The 22,038-nt window shown below is 38.3% G+C and overlaps 1 protein-coding gene across 5 annotated transcripts in view; it reads left to right on the forward strand.

The window, feature by feature from the left end:
- kaznb (kazrin, periplakin interacting protein b) overlaps nucleotides 1–22,038 on the forward strand; it is a 194,053-nt gene that overhangs the window by 71,206 nt on the left and 100,809 nt on the right. For all 5 annotated transcript variants that reach the window (XR_010520926.2, XM_065241227.2, XM_065241228.2 and 2 more), the window contains exon 4: nucleotides 13,830–14,040. Coding sequence is in view for 4 of the 5 variants with exons in the window: in XM_065241227.2 (XP_065097299.1) it covers nucleotides 13,830–14,040 (211 nt within the window). In the remaining variant the exon portion in view is untranslated. The remainder of the gene's footprint in view (nucleotides 1–13,829; nucleotides 14,041–22,038) is intronic.

Consider the following 22,038-nt stretch of genomic DNA (forward strand, 5'->3'; position numbering starts at 1 on the left):
GCTACGTTTACGTCTTTCATTTACACTACACCACCGTTTTCGACCCACATAAATGGATTCGTTCGCAAACGCTGCAGACCCTGTTTTAGTTTGAGAACTCAGACGTTGCGTAAATGAACGTAGATGGAGTCTTATGTAAATGAACAGCGGATGTTAACGTGACAGCGCATCATTTTAAAAGTAAAAATTATTTTTATTCAGTTAAATGGAGGTTTGCGACGGAGGTTTTGCCAAAAATAGGAAACATCTACCAACCAGCTATTATAAACGCTATATCAGATTGTTTTAACATGTATCCTTATAGATATTTTGTCTGTTTTATATTTGTTTAAGTATTGTTAGGTTTGAATTTGTTGTAATGTTGTTGTTGTTGTTGTTGTTGTTGTTGTTGTTGTTGTTGTTGTTGTTGTTTTTTAATTTAGTTAGCTTATTGCGAAAGATAGATTGCATATAGGGCGTTGTAAAGGCCAAAATGAAGGGAGAATTGTAATGGGTCAGACATTATTTTCGAGTTTAATTTAAGTTTTGTTTGCTACTTTAAAATGAATTTCGTTTCATATAATTTGTCTCTTAATTTTAATCGATGTTTTGTTGATAAGTTTTGTGAATATAAATTAAAAACAATAAAATCAACGTCATATTAATATTTAATGCTCGTTTAGCCGATTGCGCTTTTTGCTATTTCTGTGTTGCTAGCGGAGGACGTGCACGGAACTCGCATACTTATAAAATTAACGTCATATTAATTTTTATTCATTAATTGCACACTGAACAGCAACAGGTAAGGGAAGGTAAGTTATTTGGTATTTACCTCTTATTATGTTTGATTGAAGTTTGCATTTGCTGAAATTTATTTTATTATTTTGTTGTTTTGTCAATATCGCACACCTCTAGGCTGCATAAATGCGCAAAGGTAAGCTATTATTAGAGTAATAAGTTATTTTACACTTTTATGCACATGCCCAGTTACGTGATTGGTCATGTTTCATGCGTTTATGGTTGTGTATAGTGTGGATGAAGATTCTTTTTAAAATGCCAGTATAAACGAGGATCGTTTTCATTTCAAAATGCCGTTTTAAAATGCAAATGCTCTAATGTAAACAGGGCCTAAGTTAACTCCTGATAGCATTGCTTTGCGACCAAATCTTTAAAACATGGTAAGGAGCGTCACATTTTCGGCTGACGTCAGAGGTATTCAGGCCAATCACAACGTACAGATTAGGGCTGTCACTTTTGAGAAAAATCAAATTCGAACGGATTTCGAATATCATGCAATGTATCAGAATATATTCGAATATCTAGGCACCCCCCCCCCCCCCGTGCGCATATAAAAAACCCACCATATGGAGATTCAATCACAAAATTATTAACAGTGACAGTCATAAACAGGGTTGTCTGGATTACTTTTTTACTTAATGTTTGAAACAGCAGGTTATCAACTTATGAATAACAAACATGATTCAGAACAGTTACAAACAATAACGTGACAACTTAAATAGCAGCAGGAGTATATAGGCAGACGCAAACGGAATTCGCGCCCGCAGATTTCGACAGAAAACTCCGCGGAATTCCGTGGATTTAATGCCCGTCATTGACAAACACACATATCCTGTGCTTGAGCGTGTTTGTGACCAGAACTGTCATTGACAACAAGCACACATACAAAACTTATCCCGCGCGTTTGTGAGCCGTCATTCACAAGTACATTAACCCTGCGCGTGCTGTTTGCTTGCCTGTTTTCAATGATAGAGAGCACAAACCCTTTGATACTTGAGATGAAATTAAACTTACCGCTTTAAGCAGATCTCACTTGTCGTCAATGTGACGCGCAACAGTCAGCACATGATCATTTCAAATCCGTTTACAAGACAAATGCTGTTGTTGTTTGATATAAAGTTTACATTGCGTTGTAAAAATGATGAAATTATCTTCATACATGCTAATTTCAAAATGCGAACGTATTAACACAAGCTTTTTATTCTGCTATAATATTTAACTCCTATAAACAATATGTCATTTTATATACAAACTATAATTCTATCTTGACATGCACATGAGGTTCATTTTGGTCCCTATTTGATTCCCTCTCTTGCGCACAGTTGCCGTCGTCGGTCTCACTCTCAGCCTCCTTCCTATTACGAGGTGTTACTGTAAAAAATGCGCTACACATGGCATTTTAAAAACCGGATGGTTTATTTATAGTTCGAATACCGATATTTCACGTCATGTTCGAATGCATATTCGAATATCGAATAAAAAGTGACAGCCCTAGTACAGATTAGCTGGCCAATCAGGGACATAGAGCTTTTCAAATTCATGCGTTTCAGGAAGAGTTTTTTAACCATAAACCATGCAAACACATTGTATTATACCAAATACACAAAATAACGTAGTTTTTATCAATTAAATATGTGCTCTTTAAAATTTCTATTAATGGATTTTAATAGTAGAAGGAAAATATAGAATATATACAGTTTATTTTTTGGAAATTTGTAATAAGAATTTCTTTTACTTTGTTACCAAAAATTATCATTTTGTTGAACAATTCAAATATGCAATCCTGACATTTTTTGTCTATGTTATCAAAATTTACTTTTGATGACAACTCTGATGATTTCAGTTTGACAGCTTGGGCAGAGCATTTGTTAACCCCTTCCACCTATCTGTCACCTATCTGCCTGAATGAAATGCCAACTGTACCTTTCTAGATCCAATCTGTTTGCAGTGGAATAAAACAAACCGCTCTCACATTATTCTCATTCAGGTTCCCGTTTCACTCGAAAATGTGTCACGCTACTGAAGCTGGTCGCAACTTCCGACTCATAAAAGAAATACAGGCCATTTCACAGCTGTAACTAAGAAAATGAGTCAGAATATACAGTTCTGAAGGTTTAATTACAATGTGTGAACCTACCTTGTACTATAGTTATCTATTCTCAAGTTGAATTATGTTTGGCAAAACTAACCAGGGTTCAAAATGTATAAATGACCTTCATTGGTTTTGAATTGCTCATTTTGAAAGGTGCAATTCAAATGTTTTCAGATTCGATTTATTAAATGTTACTAAGTTTTCTCTTTCAGTTACCTAGGAGATAGACTTGTTTATCTCCATAGTGATTTTGAGTGGAGTGTTAACTGTTATACCAGCAGCAGTTTAATGAGAACCAGCATGTTTCGTTCTCTCTTAGGCTGTGCGTGTGGAGAGTTAGTAAATGTACAGTATGCTTGCTTGGGTTCTGGGTTTAATTATTTGCACTTTAATTCTCCCACAATAGACTTTATAACGTGCATATCTTTGTAACTTTCACGGTCATGCACAGCTTTGCAGAAACACCACTGAGGTTTCCTTGGGTTGCAGCCGATTGTTAGTAATGGATATTGTATCGGGTTTGACTGATAAGTGACAGGAGGGGGTTTGTGTTGATCCCTGCCAGCCCCTCGGGCTCCATTATTGTTCTATATTTGTTATTTTAGCAGTCAGCGTATTCATTCAGCCTAATAAGAGCTGAAGAATGAGGGGCCAACTTCCGCCTGCTGCCCTGGGCACCTCTCTGCATCAATGCCTCTCTGTCCTACACAATGGACACATGGGCCACCAAACCAGAAGCCAACTTTGGCTTTTGCCAGTCATGCAGACATATGTATATGTAATATGTACATGGTTATGACTTTCTCATCATGCCTTTTTGCCTTATCTAAGTGAGCGTCAAATGCACAATATCTCTTTGATATCAGGGAGTGTGTCTTTCTGTAATTTATAGTTTAAGTGATAGTAATTTTTATACTGTATAAGTGATTGATTGCACAACTCACAAGAAATTTAGAGACTTTCCAAATAGAAATGTGCTGTTCAAATGTTTTTCTTCTCCTGGCTATTAAATATGAAAGTATGAATGGGACCTTCATAGATATTTAATGAGCTTTCAGTGAATTTACTGACTCTCAAACAACATTGTTTAAAACTGTGTTAAATCTGCTGACTTAATCCATCACAGTTATATCATCAGGGTGGTTGACAAGAGAAAGTTTACTTGCCCTGTGGTGTGACATGCTAGCCTGGGTTTCTCCATGCTGCTTTGTACTCCAATTTATTCACACTGCAAGTCTAGTCTGGAAACCATGGACCAATTTTTCGCCTGAAATAGGGAACCAATCACAGAATGGGGAGGGGCAGCAAGACAATGACGACGTCTTTGCCACAAACCGAAGCAGTTTTGTTTATCCAACGCGGGAGCAGAGGTGAAGTTACTTTTCAATGCAGCCTTAGATAGTGTTCTAAGTAGTTTTGAAAGCAAGTTTATGTTAAAAAAGAGCAACTTTTGACGTTAAACCATTTCATATCCAGTAAGGATTTTGGATATAGACCAATTTAGAGTAGACGTCACAGTTACGTCACTGCAAGCTGCGCGCGCAATGCGGTTGCAGAAAAACAGTGGAAATGAATTAGACACGAGTGAAAAGAGCAAGATAACTCACTGGAAAATGTCCGGTTGTGCTGTTAAGTGTCAGAATAAGAATGCCAAAAAAGATGGCTTTCATTTTTATAGAATACCATCGTCAAAGACATCATTTGAAGATAAACGTAGGTGTTTATGATTACAATAAGCCCTTAAACGGACAGAATGGAGCAAGGAAATCATCTGGAAATCTTTTAATAATTAGAATAGAAAATAAGTAGAGAAGATTTCCGGTGTTCTGTCGAAGTCTGTTCCCTCCATGTGTTTCTTATAGCGTTTTTATCATGTTACAATTATAATTTATTAAAGAAGAAATAATAAAAAACAGGAAAATTATGAAATATTTAATAAACGCTATTATATATAATACATGATAGTATTGCTTTTACATGTACTTTAGCGATTCAGACTGTAAAAATATTTGATTTAGCAAAAAAGAACAATACATATACATTACATACATGCATATCAGTAGCCAAGCCATTTAAACTTTTTATCTATCTAAAAAAATAAACGTAATGTGATTAAAACGCTATAAGAAACATTGCACTAAAAGGAAACATAAAGGAATCAGACTTCGACAGAACACCGGATCCATAAAAATCACGGTTTAATGCTAAAACACTTCACAACCCTACTGCGGAGCAGTCACTTTCTGCAACCAGTTTGGCTCCGCCCACAAAAAACGTCATCTCTGTTTGCAAACACGAAATTGGTCTATAGCAAGACATGATAGCCACAGATTTTTATAGGACCAACCTGCTAGGCATCGTCGTAGACAAAGCACATTTAACTTATAAATGGTAAGTGGTATTTGTTAATATCATATTGTCATTACGCCTGTAGTCTACCTATTGTGGTTGTCACAGTGCCACTAAGTTGTGTTGCTTATCAATATCAATATACAGCTACCGGTTTAGTTGCATAGCTTTTAGCTGTGCACACGTACCTGATAAAAGTGGTTGATGCTTGAATTTATGTCGCTCTACATATGTCGTCTGGTATAAATGACATGATTGGCTATGAGCTACGTCTAGACACATTTGATAGACATTCGTAGCGCCTGGGCATTGTAAACCACGCCTCAAATACGAGAAAATTAGCATGTGGTTCCCAGACCACGTCTCCTTCTCTATGAGTCTGGTCTGGTGTTAGCCAGGCTAGTGACATGCTGTATTCCATCTAAAACTGTTTAATAGCATTTTTTTGTTTAAGATATAGTAGATGCCAATTTTTACAGTACTTCATATTGAAGGTCTGGTAACCATGGGCGCTTTAAATGGTCAGGGACCGCCCAAGAGTACGTAAGACAACCAAACCTGTTGCGCTTTGTGCCGTGTCATGTTTGGGAGCATGAAAATTATTTTATATGACCTCATGTTAATCTGCACTAAATATTTTATGTTACTTTAACATAAATAAGTTAAACCCTTTTTGTTTTTCAAGAGGTTGTGAAAAAAGGTTCTTTTGACTATAAAATTGTGTGAAAGAAATGGTTCCCTTTAAAAACCTTTGAAAGAGTTTGAGGATCCAAAAATGGCATTACTGTGAAGGAGTGAAGATTCAGTTATAAATAGTTAAAAAAAGTTAAAAAAATAAACGGATGTTATGCAACTATCTATCAGTATATCATAGTTTTTAAATAGACATTGATAGCATCCATTTCCTGATAAAGTGTCCCATTTTTATTAAAAACAACAAATCATCTTGATACTAACATCCACCCTTTAGGAAAGTGTGAGATTAGTCTCTTCTTTATCATCATGTTCTCAAGTCTGACTCAGGAAATGACATAACTATTCCTGCGGTTTTGGACACCCTGGTACTGCAGTTTATGGATTCAGTGTTGTAGATTCTGTGGGAAGGGCCCTTGACCTAACACATGGCCATGATCTCTCTGTACCCGCCCCTCTCACATGCACTTATGTAAGGAGACAGTTAAAAAAAATTCTCACAGAATTAGACCCTTATCACAGAAAAACGAAATTATCAATGCTCCCCGAACACTTTGAAAGGGGAACAGCAAGATTCCTGGTTTACCTGACACTGAGTCGATATTCAATTAACCAGACCAGCTGCTTATAGGGGCCATTTATCAGTATATTTCTTTTTTAAGTACTTACCTGGTATTTTTAGCTGCAACCAAACAAGTGAATGAAGTATTTGCAAAGTTTTTCAATGGAAAAGGAAGCATCCAGGATCTCATGTGATGTGTGTGGCATCTATTATGGAGTTATAATGGTTTACATTTTTTATTTGTATAATTTAATCAATGCAACAAAATACAGATCTTTTTATTATAAAAAATACAGATCTTAAAAAAATAAATGTAACACAACAACTGAGATGGTAAGATATGTCTTTGAAACTTGGGCTGGGTCGATACCATTTTTTCCATGTCTGATACCGATGTCTATACCACAACCTTGAGTATCTGTCGATACCAATCCAATACCATCTCTCTATTGCCCTTTTAATCAATTAAGCTGCAAATAACACATTTATTAGTCATACAAAAGCTTAAACAGAGCTACAGAACTTAAACATTTTACTGTGCAACAAATGACTGTGCAAATTCAAGACTTAATTTTTATTTAAATGTTTCAGACAGACTAGAAGCAACATTTTTAGATGGTTGGCACAAAAATTCAAAATTTAATTTAAGGTGTAACTTTGTACAATTTAAAGTGCAACTTTGTGCAAATTCATGTTGCTCAGCAAGTCGCATTTTACACCAAGTTGCCATGACAAGGTCATTTTTGGTATTGGATCGGATTGTACTCCCCGACTTCTACAATATTTGATCCTGCTGTTTTCGCCAATATCGGACTAACATCGATACAGAATTTGTATCGGCCCACTCCTATTTGAAACCATTTAGTTTATTAAGCACTAGCAGCTAAAACCCTTCCGAGCTGACAGTTATTCCAGTATAGTCAGTGTTCACTTGCCAATTGCTAACAGCTTTCTCCAGGTATTTTTCCTTCCTGGTAGAAACACCAACAATAACAACAGTTACAACTGCGCTGATGAACACCATACTGTATAAAGCCTGATATAAATCCTACTTCTAAAAGAAAGCTCTTGTTTTGGGCAGTTAGACTTTTGTATGGCTGCTTGAAATGTCCCTTGACTACGGAGCTGACTTCTTTTGGCAAGCGGCCGGCACATATTCATGGCAAAAGGCAGGTGACAACAACAGAGCTTGGGGAAAGGCCTTGTTGTAAAAGCCATGGAACAACTGTTTGCTGTCCAGTTCCTGCCCCTTTGTCTTTTCCCACTGACATTCAGCATTGTTCACCCAGAATCCTTTGTGAGGCCTGGCGCGTTCTAGCCAATGAAGGCAAGTTTAATGCTGCTGCGATTGTTTCTCGGCAAGCCACAGAATATCAAACACACTGTACTGGATCTTTTCAACCATCTCTCCTTCATTCTTTCTATTTTTCTTTCCTAACCACTCCTTGCTTTCTTTCTAACTCTGTTTGGCTTTTATTTTGAGTGACTATAGTGGTTTCGGGGCTGAGATTTGAAAACAAAGCTCTGCTTCACTGCCTCTTTCAGCTGCATTTTAGTATGAATGCTGTTAGTTCAGCAGATGTGCCAGTCATTATTCTTCATTTCTGAATCACATATCAGTTTGTCTGGGACCTGCTTAAAAACATGTGGAGGGAGTTCAAAAGAGTTTTAGCACTGTAGCTATTTTAGTGCTTAAAGGTGTAATGTGGAACTTAAAATAGGAAGGATTTGACAGAAATGCAGTATACATAACTTATCAGTGGTGTACAGTATAAGACCCTATAAGATGACTCTTGTTTTTATTATTTTATTAGAATGAGATGTTTTATCTACATAAACTGTGGTTCCTCTTATATGGAAGTCGGCATTTTGTACCATTATGTTCTACAGTAATACTGTACAACATCACTATGGCAGATTGTGTTAGTCTGCTGCATTCTCCATAACCATGTATAGTCTTAAAGCAGTGCAAACTGCATTCAGCCCTTAATTTGGTAGATGTGTTTTCATTCTTTTACAGCATTTAAAATGCTACATTTATTACAACACAGACAAAAAAATCAAAACTTCATTAAAACATTGAGACCTTGATACTCAAGGACTGGCGAGACATTAAAAGCTCAGTTTGTGAGAAACTGTAAATGTTTGTTTTTTAGTATGCATTCCTCTGTTGTGCCCATTTCATCTCTGGAATTGCTTCCTGTGCATACCAATGAGGATGTGTCTCAGTCACTATAAAATGATAGTTGTTTATCATTTTTTTTAAACACCAAATGTCCTTCCCTCACTCACACCCCACTCAATCTGCTGTTGGATTGGTCTGTATCGCTTATTTTCAGCCAATGTTTTGCTTGGTGAAATGTAAATGGCACTCCGTTAAGACAAGCTGGTGTTTGTTATAGTCAGAAGCTGGAGTTAAATTGGACTGGAATGATGTGGAAAGGCATTGTGCTACTGTCATTTAAAAAAAGGATAGAGATACAGTATTGTTCAGTTAATTCATTTTTTGGTATGCCATTTTTTTTCAATACACACGTTATGTTTTAAAGTCTGCTAAATACTGCCTGAGGTTTAGTGCTTTGAATGTGCGTTTGAAATATGTACAGTGGGGTGGTTGTCTGTCTGTCTGTTTTTTTTATAAACCTGACATTTATATTTAAAAGAAAAAAATTGGCAGATCTTTTTATTCAAAGGACCCTACAGTGCATTACACACAATTTCCTGAGTTTGAACCCATGACCTTTTGCGCTGCTAAAGTAATGCTACGATTGAGCTATACAGGAAAAAGTAATGGACTGCTGCTAAATAATGTATGAGGATTTTAGATGCAAAACCCTTAAAAGAATATTACACTTTTATAATGTTATTTATAACAGTTTTAATGTAAACATATAACAGATGAAAGTTTAATGTATAAAAAAATATATTGTACACCCCCCCTCCGAACAGGCACCAGCTTAAATGAAAGGTACATTTTTTTAGACAAATGGAAGGCGAATCTTTTCGAGCTTGAGGCCGGCGACCATCTACGCCAACCATTTATGAAAACTGGGCCGTAAAGTGGACTTCCACAATATTCCACTTTCTTAAAAAAATCCAGATAATTTACTCACTCCCATGTTATCCAAAATGTTGATATCTTTCTTTGTTCAGTCAAGAAGAAATTACATTCAGAGGAAAACATTCCAGGATTTTTCTTAATTTAATAGACTTTATTGGACCTCACCAATTTACAGTTTAAATGCAGTTTAAAATTGAAGTTTCAATGCAGCTTCAAAGGGATCTAAACACTCCCAAACGAGGCATAAAGGTCTTATCTAGCAAAACGATGGTCATTTTCAGCAAGAAAAAAATGCACTTTTATGCTGCGTTTATACCAGCCGCGGTAGAGGCATCAAGCGCGAGTGATTTCAATGTTAAGTCAATGTGAAGACGCGTTGACCCGTCTGGAGGTCTCACGGCGCGAATGAGGCTTTTAGTGCGGCACGGTAGACACGTTTCCGCCTCATTCGCGCGTCTAGTTCGACATGAAGGGACGCTTGATATTGTCCGTGAGCAGTCACTCGGAGCTATACGACACAAGTTCTTATTTCTATAGAGACAGGAATAAAAAGGACCTCGCTTGGAAGAGTGTCAGTTAGGACATTGGGCAACCTGGTAAGTAAATACACATTTCACTTTTGAGTCACATGACGTTTATCGACCGGTGGCATTCCTGCCGTTTTTCTTACTATTTTCTCCCTATAGTAAGGTGACCAAATACAAACTGGTAACTCTCTCGATAAATGCACAATCAACATCAGCCATCTTGCAAACAAACAACAGCATAGCACCTGCCCCTCCCACAAGAAGCGGATTTCGCCTCTGATGCGCGTCAAATGCTTGCTTTTTCCGCCCGTCTAATTGACTCTAGACGCGCCAATACATTCAAACTGTTCAAGAGGCAAACTAGGTGCAGTAGACATGATTTTGACGCCTCATATGCGGCTGGTGTAAATGCAGCATTGAACCACAACTTCTCATCTTGTACCAGCCATATGACACGCCAGCACGACCTCAAGTAATGTGTAAGCAACTGTAGTTTGAACCGCACATTTATGGACCATTTTAAACAATAAACTGACACAAAGACATTAATTATTGTTATTCCACATACAACAATGTTGGAACAGTCTTCTTTCTCCACAGTTGTAAACACTGGGGCAGTGGTTTGCATATGCCATGCGTAACTTTTTTATGTGCATACGCATTACGTAAGGTTGTGCTGATGTGTCACACGACTGATGCAAGTTATGAAGTTGCGTTAAAAATGCTTTTTTTCTTGCAGAAAATGACAATAGTTTTGCTAAATAAGACCCTTTTGCCTTGTTTGGGATTGTTAAGAGCCCTTTGAAGCTGCATTGAAACTGCAATTTTAAACTGCATTGAAACCGTAAACTGTTGATGTCCAATAAAGTCTATTAAAGGCGTTCTATGCATTTTCGGCGTTTTTATCGCTGGAGAATACTTGCAACTGTTGTAATTTCCCACCCCCACTCTGTACACCTCCGAAGATAATGACCAGGTAATGTTTCACAATTTCATACAAATATTAGGCTCTTGCATAGTCTACTAAACTACTGATGATGGTTATAGGATAATATGAAGTTTATTTCAAGTGTAGAGTAGGCATATAATAATAAAGTTGCCTATACCGTGTTTGCTGGCTTATAATGTTTTTACATGATTGCAGCTAAATCACAAGTAAACAGTCTATAGTCTATGTCTATTGTATAATTTAATCTGTGTTCATTTATTGTAATGTAAACATTACAAAATGCCATGACAAAGTTAATTGTGTTTGTTGCATTATTTCGTTTTGGTTGTTAAAATGTCACTATACATGATTATTGCTATTTATCATAATAGTTTGCAAATTGTGCATGTTTACAATATTTACAACCGCTTATTTATGTCCTTATAATTATGTGAGATATTGACAACTGTTGTCATGATAATCGCATGACATACTGCAAGCAAGAGCAACAACATACAACATAGACCGCAAACAAGTTTACAAATAAGAGAAATTTACTTACTAGTCCATCAACAAGATCGCCAGATCAGCATCCCTGTTCCATACAGTGCAGTCTTTTAGCTCGCGCCAACGAGTAAAAGCCTGACCAAGTGGGACTCTTGTCTGGTTCCTAACGCGGTCATATTCTCTTTTCCTTTTCCTACTCCCTTCCGAACGCGCTTTCTTAACTTTTAAATCGTTTAGCATCACGTCTCAAATTCGCGCATGCAGTTGTAGTTGACCGCCGGATGACGTCAAAGTACCGCGAGAATGATCCAACACGGCACTTTGACGTCATCCGGCTATCGGTTCTTGCAGCGCCGCATGAAGTCGATCAAGCCTAACGTGTGTGACGTCGTTGCCGTAAAGCAAGTCCTGATTCTCGCGAGATTTGTCAGGGGCGGTTCTCTCAAGCTTGCATTGCAGGTTTTGCTAGCGGCGTCCTCCCCGAGCTTCAACAGAAGGATGATTCGCCCTACTATGACGTTGTTTACCACCGAAATAACTTTGAAGCTGTTATATTAAGGTAAAATAACTGCATGGTGTGTCTTTAAATTGAGAAAAATTCTGGAATGTTTTCCACAAAAAACTTAATTTCTTCTCCACTAAACAAAGAAAGACATCAACATTTTAAATGACATGGGGCTAAGTAAATTATCAGGATTCCTTTAAAGTGCTTCTGACATTTTTTCTTGTAAATGAAAATTTTTTATCAGGCTTTTGTGTTTAGGTTCAGTAATTTCACTTTAATGGTAATAAAAAGGTTATTAGTCAGTAATTGGTATGCCTTATTGTCCACAAATGTCTCTTTAGTCATTTCATTGGTATTAAACACATTTTACTGTCTTTCCATGCAAAACCCTCTAAGTGCATACACGCTTTTTGGCAAGACATAGTAAACAGTTGCAAAATCACTAAATATGCTAGAAACATTGCAAGTGATGAAAGGCACAATGTAAAATGAAGAAATTGAACCACACATTAGGGGGCGCTATGATCCATGTGACTGCAATTCAGGTTGTATTCAGGTCCAAGTACTTACAAGGGACACAAGTTTGGATGTAATCCACGGTCGTTTTGCAAGCTATACATTTCTTTTAAATGGTTCCCTAGGTTTAAACCCATGATCTTTTGCACTGCTAACACAATGCTCTACCATTGAGCTATACAAGAACACAGATTTCATTATGTAAACAACCAAGGGTGTGTAAACTTTGTAAAGGGTCGTTTAGGTAAATTTAATTAATTTGTCTTGTGGAATGTATGTGAATATTTGTTATGAAAATTTGTATTTGGCAATTCTTAAATAAAAACAGAGTAGTTTTTACAGTTTATCTGTACAGTCTTGAAATGGGTTTGTGAACTTATGAACTTTTACTTCCTGAATATGATTTCTGGGAAGTAGTTTGGGGTTTTTCAGGGCTAAATAAGCCCCCAACTTTTGACCCTGTCGAAAGATTGATCGGTTTCAGTGTAATTCCCTTCACTTCCTGTGTGTAGAGGACAGAACTCTCACGTCTCTCGGGTCCAGTACTGGGGTTGCCTGGTTCCTCTCCTCTCAGGCGAGTTAAACTAACCCACCCCCATCCCAACCTCAAGTGTGGGGGAGCATTTTCCAGGGACAAAAGACTGAATATGTAATGAAGAGAAAGGGAAAGGGGTGGGAGTGTGTGTGTGCGCATCAGGGAGAATAGATGTATCCATCTTGACAAGTGTTTGTTGAGGGATCCCTGGCAGTGCTTAGCTCCTCAAGTGGAAGCAAATCTGCTCTCATTTTCCATCTTGAGCACATAAGAACAGTTACTTACTCGATTCAAACTGCTCAGAGAGAAAAGCCTTTTGAAAAGCAAAGGCTGCAGTTCGCAGAGTTTCAGAAACATTGTACTTTAGATCCCTCCCTCTCTCCCCCCAGAAATCTGACACACATGGTACAGTCCGTTTAAAAGAGAGCATGTCATCTTTCAATGCACTGTGTCCTCTCTGGAAGCAGCTGCTGGGAGTGCGTTTTTTCAGCGGGAAGTCTCCCACACTCCTCCGCCTGCGGTTTCGTCCCCCCGTTGCATTCTTTCACACGCTGTCTCTGCCTCGCGTTCGGCTCTTTATCTGCCACTAAAAGAAACCAGGTAGCGATTCTGTACCGGCATTAGGAGACCAGAGCAGAGGAGGGCAGACTGACTTTGGAATTTGTTCTCTTCTCCGGGGTGTTTTGTATGTGTGGTCTAAACTGTGGAGGACTAAAGGGGAAAGAGGACAAACAGTGTGCTTGACATCATGCACCTCTCTGTGGATTTGCTTCTCAGGGCAAAATCCTGAAAATGATGGAGGACAACAAGCAACTGGCCCAGCGGATCGATGGGGCCATCCAGTCAGCCAGCCAGGAGGTGACCAACCTGCGCTCCGAGCTCACCGCAACCAGCCGCAGACTGGCCGAGTTGGGGGCGTGTAACCCTGCCTCCCTGGAGAACAACCAGCAGAACCATCATCACCACCACCACCATCATCATCTCCACGGTAAGTGACGCCTGTCAAGTTATGTTTCGTCAAAACTGTACATATGGATTTCAAGTTACAGTGTAGAGTAACAAATAGTTAACTTATTTGAAAAGAGTGGGTGGGAGGGGGCTTTTGTTTAAAGAAAAGAGTAAAGAAAGAAGGGGGGAACTTATTCCGTTCTTCTGCGTCTCGCCTCGTTTCCTGGGTAGCCGGTGGGATGGGTTTCAAGTGCAGCTGTGACATGTCAGATGGAGACTGGAAGAGTTAGAACCAGAGAGAGAGAGAGAAATTCATAAGGCTGACGACAGGTTTGGCTGTCGTCACAACCTCTGCTGGCAGGGAATAACATAAAACACGTGTTTGCTTCTGATGCTAAAACTCTCAGTGAATGCTTAGGTGTTACTTTTTAACTCAGCTTCATATTCAGAATCAGCCGTACATAAGCTTGTAAGTAAGCCATCTGTTGGTTGTCAAAACATTACTGTGTTTGTTTGAGCTTCCCAACTAGTCTGACACCGCAACATTACATCCACCAGTGGAATTTGTCTACCTGTCAATGGCTGACATGCGGGAATAGTAATTATTTTGATTATTCAATTCGGTGCCACTAGTAGGAAATTGACTCACTTTTAAACTTTAAGTACTACCAGGTTTTTACCCTAAGTAAATTTTATCTTGAGATGACAGTTGTTGCATTACATGTACATTTACGCAATTTTTAGAAGCTATCCAAAATGACAAATTATATACATTTTTGAAAAGTAACATTATCCTTAAAAGTTCCTGATGACATCACCTGGATGATTCTCATGAAATCAAGACTTAGAAGTTGTCCAGCATCAGATTTTTAAAAAGCCCTTAAAGCCAATTTTTTGCACATATAAGATTAAGGTCTGAACTTGCTATAACCTTTTTAGAGGATTTAAAAAAGATTTCCTATAGAATTATTTAATTTTTTTTAGATTATCATTATCAAAAATTATCATTACTGCAACATGATATTACATTAAATATATGCATTTACAAACTCATGTTTTGGTAATGAGAACTAAAAAGTTGTCTAGGTACTATGATAAACAAAATGTTAACTTTTATCTGGAGAGAAAAAATAACAACTGCTTACCTGGTAGCCATCTTGAGTGTCACAGTCAATTATGTCCCTTCCAACAAATTTATTTTGAAAATGTTAGTTCCTTGAGGGCTTAAACAATGATAGAAATTGTTGCAGAGGATGAGAAAATTGGTCTTGGACACATTTATATTCCTTTTTATTGTCTCTACATTTACCAATGATCACCAAATACCACATGTTTCTTTACAGTAAATGTTTATAGTATAACATGCACTGAAGCTTTTTATTTTTTTAGATTTTTTAACTATAAATATTTTTTTATTTCAAAGAACCCAAATCCAGTCATGGACACATTGCGGTAATTAAATGTTTCCCCTTTAATGTGGAAAAAACAAAATTGTTTTGTATGATATCATTTGAAATCATGTGCAAAATAGTAAATGAAGAGATTTTTGTAACGGTATGCTTCTTATTTTGATACTCTTACTTTGCATTTACTTTTTTTATCAAAATGTTTCATGACACCTCACAAGTCTAATTTCGCGAGAATCACCCACATGCGTATGCGTTCCCTGTGTGTTGAATATAATAGTAGGAACATCAAAGTCATTAATTTCCATTTAATTTCAATTTTTTGACATGATATTAAAGATGTCAAGGTTATATTTTCACACTATGTTTATTTTTTTCTCTATTATGACTTTATGTAGAAAACAGAAAATAACAAAAATGTCTTTAGCTCAGCTGGATTAGCTGGGATTTCACAGGCTGTGTTGCATATTTTGCCTCATTTGTGTGCTACATCTTGTATACTAAACTTTCACATCATGCTGTTAGAAAGAATAATCTGTTGAGGAGAACTCGTAGCCCAAGGTGTCTTTCTGTCAGGCTGTAGTTCATGTTAAGCAGCTCAGCCATGTGTACGGCGGTGTCCGCGTGTGCAGGGGAGGATCAGCGTATTGATGTTGTGTCAGGTTGATGATGTTGTGGGGGTTACAACACACGCAGGGCAGCTCAGCAGTAGATTGCGCTCCTCCTCGGGGTCCACTGCACTGCAGGCTGGCCAGCTGAAAGTATGCTAAGAGTCCTTCATGCAGAGATGAACAGAGAGGGATGGAAAGCATGTGTTTGCACAGGTGTCATTAGCAGGACCTTTCTAAATAAATGTCGTTGTATGAACAGCATGGCTCAGCACAATGCCGTTCTGCGCTTTCTCTCATTCCCTCTCTCTTAATTTTCACACGGGTCTAAGGCATTTCACTGCAGTGAACCCAAATTCCTCTTTAGCAGTGCACTGATGTAATGCTTCTCTCTCTCTCTCTCTCTCTCTCTCTCTCTCTCTCTCTCTCTCTTTCTCTCTCTCTCTCTCTTTCTCTCTCTTTCACACACACACACACACACACACACAGTCAGGTGACTGTTTACATGTGAAACTGAAGGCTGAACGAGCAGAATGTAATCAGATACACATTCCTCTATCCTGTTGTATATGGGAGTTTCTCTCATAGTTTAAACACAAAGTGGTCCCCCCTCCCCTTTCAAAAACAGCATTCCTCTCATAAGGCCTTTGGGTTCGGTTGCGTTCTGGTCACATCTTTCAGTTTATATCACGCCAAGGGCTAAGGTTCATGAACAGTTTTTGTTGTCGTGCTGTATTGAATTGACTCTTTCATTTCGCACCATAGCACATGAGCGATCCAACATTTTCTTCATTTTGATCTTTTACAAGCCACACAACAATTTATTGTTGCTAATAACAGTTAAGTGCTGCTAGAAACTGCTAATTACTTTGAAAAGACATGACCAGTTTACCCATGTTGTGCTGTAGGCGGATGGACTTTTTGAATATCAGCTACTAGGTCCAGGTTTAATGTGTTGTGAAATACTTTAGAGAATTGTGGCATCCAGCATGGCTCTGGATCTTGTACATCTTTAGAGATGACAAGTGACTTTATGTGATGACATGATCCGCCAGAAAGGATATTAAAGAGAAATATGAGTGGAGTTACCACCATGGATTTTGTGGGCGGCTGCTAGTATGTGGTTGCCAGAGTTTTGTGAGGATTTCTGTATCCGTATGAGGTGTTTCCTTACTCTCAAAACAGTTTGCTGACTTTTGATTTTCTAGAATACTTATTTAAGCTTATTCATGGCCTTGGGTCCCCTTTTCAAAGCAAGTCTGTTAGATATTTCTGTATATTTTATCAACTGCTAAGCAATGTATTGCTTAGAGAAAACTGATTGGTTGGTTTAACTCTATGTAGTAGTAATGCTTGTTTTTTTAATCAGTTAAAAGTTGCCCCCCCAATAGAGTGCCGCAGAGATGACGTATTTTGTAGACCGACCTTGGAAGTTAGCGGGACACTGGTTCCCTTGCTAAAAATGCCATTCATTTTATTATTAGATTATTGCAAAAAATAATATTTGTATTTAACAAAAGTTTATGACATGTTTGTTTTGACAACAAGATCATCATGACAGATTTCTTTTGAAGTCAATTTTTTTATTTCTAGTAAACACCTTTAGACTTCAAAATTCAAGTTGTGTTCATCTGATTAACTTGTTGGAGAAAATGTGTCAAACTTTTGTGAGAAGCTTAATCATTCAAAATCATATGGATACTCCTCATATGGATACTCTTTTTGTCCTGTCATCAATTACTTTTTACAATAATTTGTTTGCCACAAATGTTAAAGGGCACCTATTATGCAAAATCCACTTTTACAAGGTGATTGGACGTAATGTGTGTTGGCAGTGTGTGAACCCAACCATCCAACGATGAAAGAAATCCACCTGCTCCTTGCTTTTTAATCCCCATAATTCTCTTATCAATGTGAGGTCATTTTGATAAAGCCCCGCCCACTAACAGTCCTGCATTTTTATAGTTTCTACCCTCAGCAAGTTGTACTCTGTCCACTAGATACCATTGTCTCAGACTGTATTAATCAGATCTATTTTAACTGAAAGCGTTCAATGTCTGTTTGTAAGGAAGTGAGGAGCTGTAGCTCATTTGCATTTAAAGGTACAGACATTAAAACGTCACGTTTTTGCCATCACCCCAAAAGGGGCATTTTGGACATGCTATAATAAATGATCTGTGGGGTATTTTGAGCTGAAACGTCACAGACACATTCTGGGCACACCCAAGACTTATATTACATCTTGTAAAAAGGCCATAATAGGTGCCCTTTAAATTTGATTCAGTGTTTCCCACAGATCTGAAATTTACTTGTGGTGGTAGCTGGTGAAAAGGGCAATCATTATTATCCACCGACAAAAAATGGTCTACTATACATGTAACAAAGAACTAATAATGTGTGACACAACACAATACTTTGATTTATAAAACATTCATATTAATTTCACATTATAGTTCATTAATCTAACCACCCCAAACTTTTTTTGCCATAAACAAAGCTGACACTGTTTGTCAAAGCACCACGAAAAAACTTGATGTTTTTGCACTGATATATGAAGCAATTTGATGACCCCTTTTATCAAACTCAATTATATACAATACTATGTATACTATAGCCCAGTGGTTTTCAAACTGGGGGCCGGGGCCCCCAGGGGGGCCGCGAGATGGTGCCAGGGGGCCCCAGTTTTATGACATTTTATGAAATACTTTAATTTATCATGAATTCTGGGTAATTAAACCTAAAAAAAATAAGGCTACTAACCAAAAGCACTAGTTTTTTTGTATAATTTAATGTTTTTTTTATTAAAATGTTGAGTTTTAGAACAATTTTTTGTCACAAATTTTCTTTTGGGGGCCGCAAAGGAATGCACCATATACAAGGGGGGCCGCACGCTAAAAAAGTTTGGGAACCACTGCTATAGCCTATATAGACAGTGCAGGTCTATATATTATAAATGTGACTGATGTTATAATGGTAATAACTTCTATAAGATAGGCACTTTTACTGCTTTCTATTTCTCTTTTGCCAATTAAAAAAAGCTTGATCCACTAATTATTTCAGATTTAAAAATCTACTTGCTGTCCCGATGACAGACTTTACATTACAGCTTTGTGTTTTTTATATCCTGAGTCAGCTAGAGCTTTGCTCATTCAGTATTAGCACTGCTTTTTGCTACAATCTCTGTGCAAACTGTTTAGATTTTAGTAAAGATATTGTCTATTAATAGTAAGACTATTAAAAAATGGGATAAAGAAAATGAAGCGGCGCGTGGTCGTGACAAGAGGCAGTTGCTATCGCCATAGAAACCGGAGGCACGCTAAAAGAGCACTCGAGCTTTAGCGCGGGAGCGCTCACGGCCGTTCTCTAATCGACTCGGGTTTTACGCACAATATTAATCAGACTTGGGACCCGAAGTAATGAACTAGGACCGACCCGGACCCATCTGACCATTTAAAATATAAACCCGGAACCGTACGGGTCCCGCGTCCTCAGTGAAGAAAGACCTCTAATGGTAAAACTCTGCTCAAGTTCAGAAACATGAAAGGATACAATGTGACACTGAGGTTGCTTCGCGTCGCGCCCAATTCATTGAGAAACAGAGAGCACGTGAACGGACACTCAACCGGTGAGACACAACGTGCTTGCACGCAAAATGAAGCCAACTTAGATGCTATAAACACACATGCACATAAGCATATGCGACCATTTTGGTCGCAGTGTGTTCCCTGGCTGCTCCGTATGTCCTGCTGCAGTTGATCCAGTTTGCCGCGCTGGATGATGAGTTTATGACGCGTGCATCATCTTCACGGTCACCCGACCCCCACCTCTCTCGCGCGCTCTCTCTCTCGCGCTCTCTCTCTCTCTCTCTCTCTCTCTCTCTCTCTCTCTCTCTCTCTCTCTCTCTCTCTCTCTCCAAAACACGGGTCATCCAGTCGAGTTCAGAAATACGGAAATTCGTAAAGTGATTTTTTTTACTTGGGCGGGTCGCAATTTACCTGGGCGCAGCGCCCAAGTAGAGCCTATGTATGGGAAACACTGTGATTTAACAAAAATCTATAGGACTATTTCACACTTTCGGAAGAAATCCACACACAGTTTAGCCCATTCGGTGATCACTTAAAATAGAAAGAGTTGCATTCTTCACAATCGATACTGCTTAAGCCTAATACATTATTCACAAACCTGGCTGGTTGGCGCTCAGATGTCAAATTCTTCAAATCTCCATAAGAAAATGAGGAATCACACTACGGAGTTCACTTACTTACAAGTAGGGTTACAAAGAGACAATGAAGCTCTAAATGGAAGCATCCGGAGACATAAAGTGTAAAAATGAAATGTAGAGCCTTAGATGCACTACTGAGCTTTTCCCTCACATCACACGCTGAGAGAGTCGGCAGCCTCCCCAGAGAGGAGCACTTACATGACAAATGAGAGAAACTTTAATGGAATGACATCTGCACATCCCTGACTGGCGGATAGAAAATCCGAGTTGCAAATTAGGCAAGTCACCATTCGGATTAATAAGTAATGCTTCAGAGGTGCCATCAAAGGAGTTACACCTGAGGAAGGGATGTGTGAGGGATGATGAGAGAAATTTAGGAAGATGTTTGAAAGTTGTGACAAAGGGTGGGGGATTTTAAAGGAAAATTTACTCAAAATTTTAAAAGCTCTATGATACCCATGTTGTTTTTAAAACCTTTATGACTTTTTCCTCTGTAGCACACATGTGGAGGATTTTAATGAGTTGTTCTCCTTTCTCTCTCTCTCATTTTCATGAAATTACTGTGAATGGTGACTGTGAAGCTTTTGAGCTTGTAAAATGCAACATGAAAGTATCAGAAAAGTGGTCCACGTGACTCATGTTCCAAAAACTTTGTGTAAGGAACAGAGCATAATTTTAACATATAAAATGTGCCCTTTCTCTAAATGTTTATGGGTTCATATGAGAAGAAGCCTATCTGTACATAGAATATTGTGTTTAGAAGTGTCCTATTTCATTCTTTTGATTTAGCTTTTTATTAAACGATTAATGCAGTTCGCTAGTTTGAAGCTTAGTCTTTTGATCACACAACACTACAGTATGACAACAAAGGTCTTAGATCACACGCACTATTGGGATTGATGCGGTTTAGGCTGATGTGTTTCCAGAATAGAAACTCTGATGGCAGATGGCAGTAGTGTGAATGGGCCTACAGTATGGCAGCATTATGGCATGAGAAAGTGGCCTGCCTCATTTGCAACACTGATTCCGAGGGCTCATGGCCAATAGACCAGAACAAGAAATTAAAAGATCATTAAGAAACCTAACCCGAACAAATCCACAAATGCTTTCGGGATAGTGGTCCAAAAAACGAAAAGGTCATAATTTGCTCCCCCCCATGTTGTTGTAATTGCTTATAATTCTAGCGGTGATGTACCACAGTTCTCTTTTATACAATGTAAGTAGGTAGACATAAAAGCATGGTAAAAGCATCATAAGAGTTGTCTAAAAAGGTTTCAAATATCACAAGTGTGTGCAAATAATGATAGGATTTTCCATTCTTGAGAAACTGTTTCTTTAAACAGGAGCATTCGCTCTAAAATGACGTCAGCTTTCCTTGAAGTAGCCTGAGGACGTCTGAAAATATAAGCCGTTTTGGCTGTCCAATAAAAACAAACATTCGTCTCTTTTGAGCTATGCTGAATGGAATAACGTTCGTAATTGTGACATTCCCCGGCCGGCTGAGCGCATAGCAATCCTACATGCTAATACTAAATTTGTGATGAGATGAGAAAGATTTTGACAAGCCATTATGTATATAACCACATGAGAGCCCTGCCAGCGTCGGTGGCGATAGCCTGAGGCAGTAAGCAAGGTGTTTAGGAGCCTGTAGTGGAGCTTATGGCTTTGCAGTGCCCCCATGATTTATGCAAGCACTAGTCGGAGTCTCGCAAACCAGCGTGCTAAACCCCCCGCGACCCTGAGAGAGTGATAACCAGGGTGAGATACGATGAAGTGAACTCAATAAAGGGCTGCAGACGAAG

Source organism: Paramisgurnus dabryanus, chromosome 14 (assembly GCF_030506205.2).
Source record: "Paramisgurnus dabryanus chromosome 14, PD_genome_1.1, whole genome shotgun sequence".
Lineage (NCBI taxonomy): Eukaryota > Metazoa > Chordata > Actinopteri > Cypriniformes > Cobitidae > Paramisgurnus > Paramisgurnus dabryanus.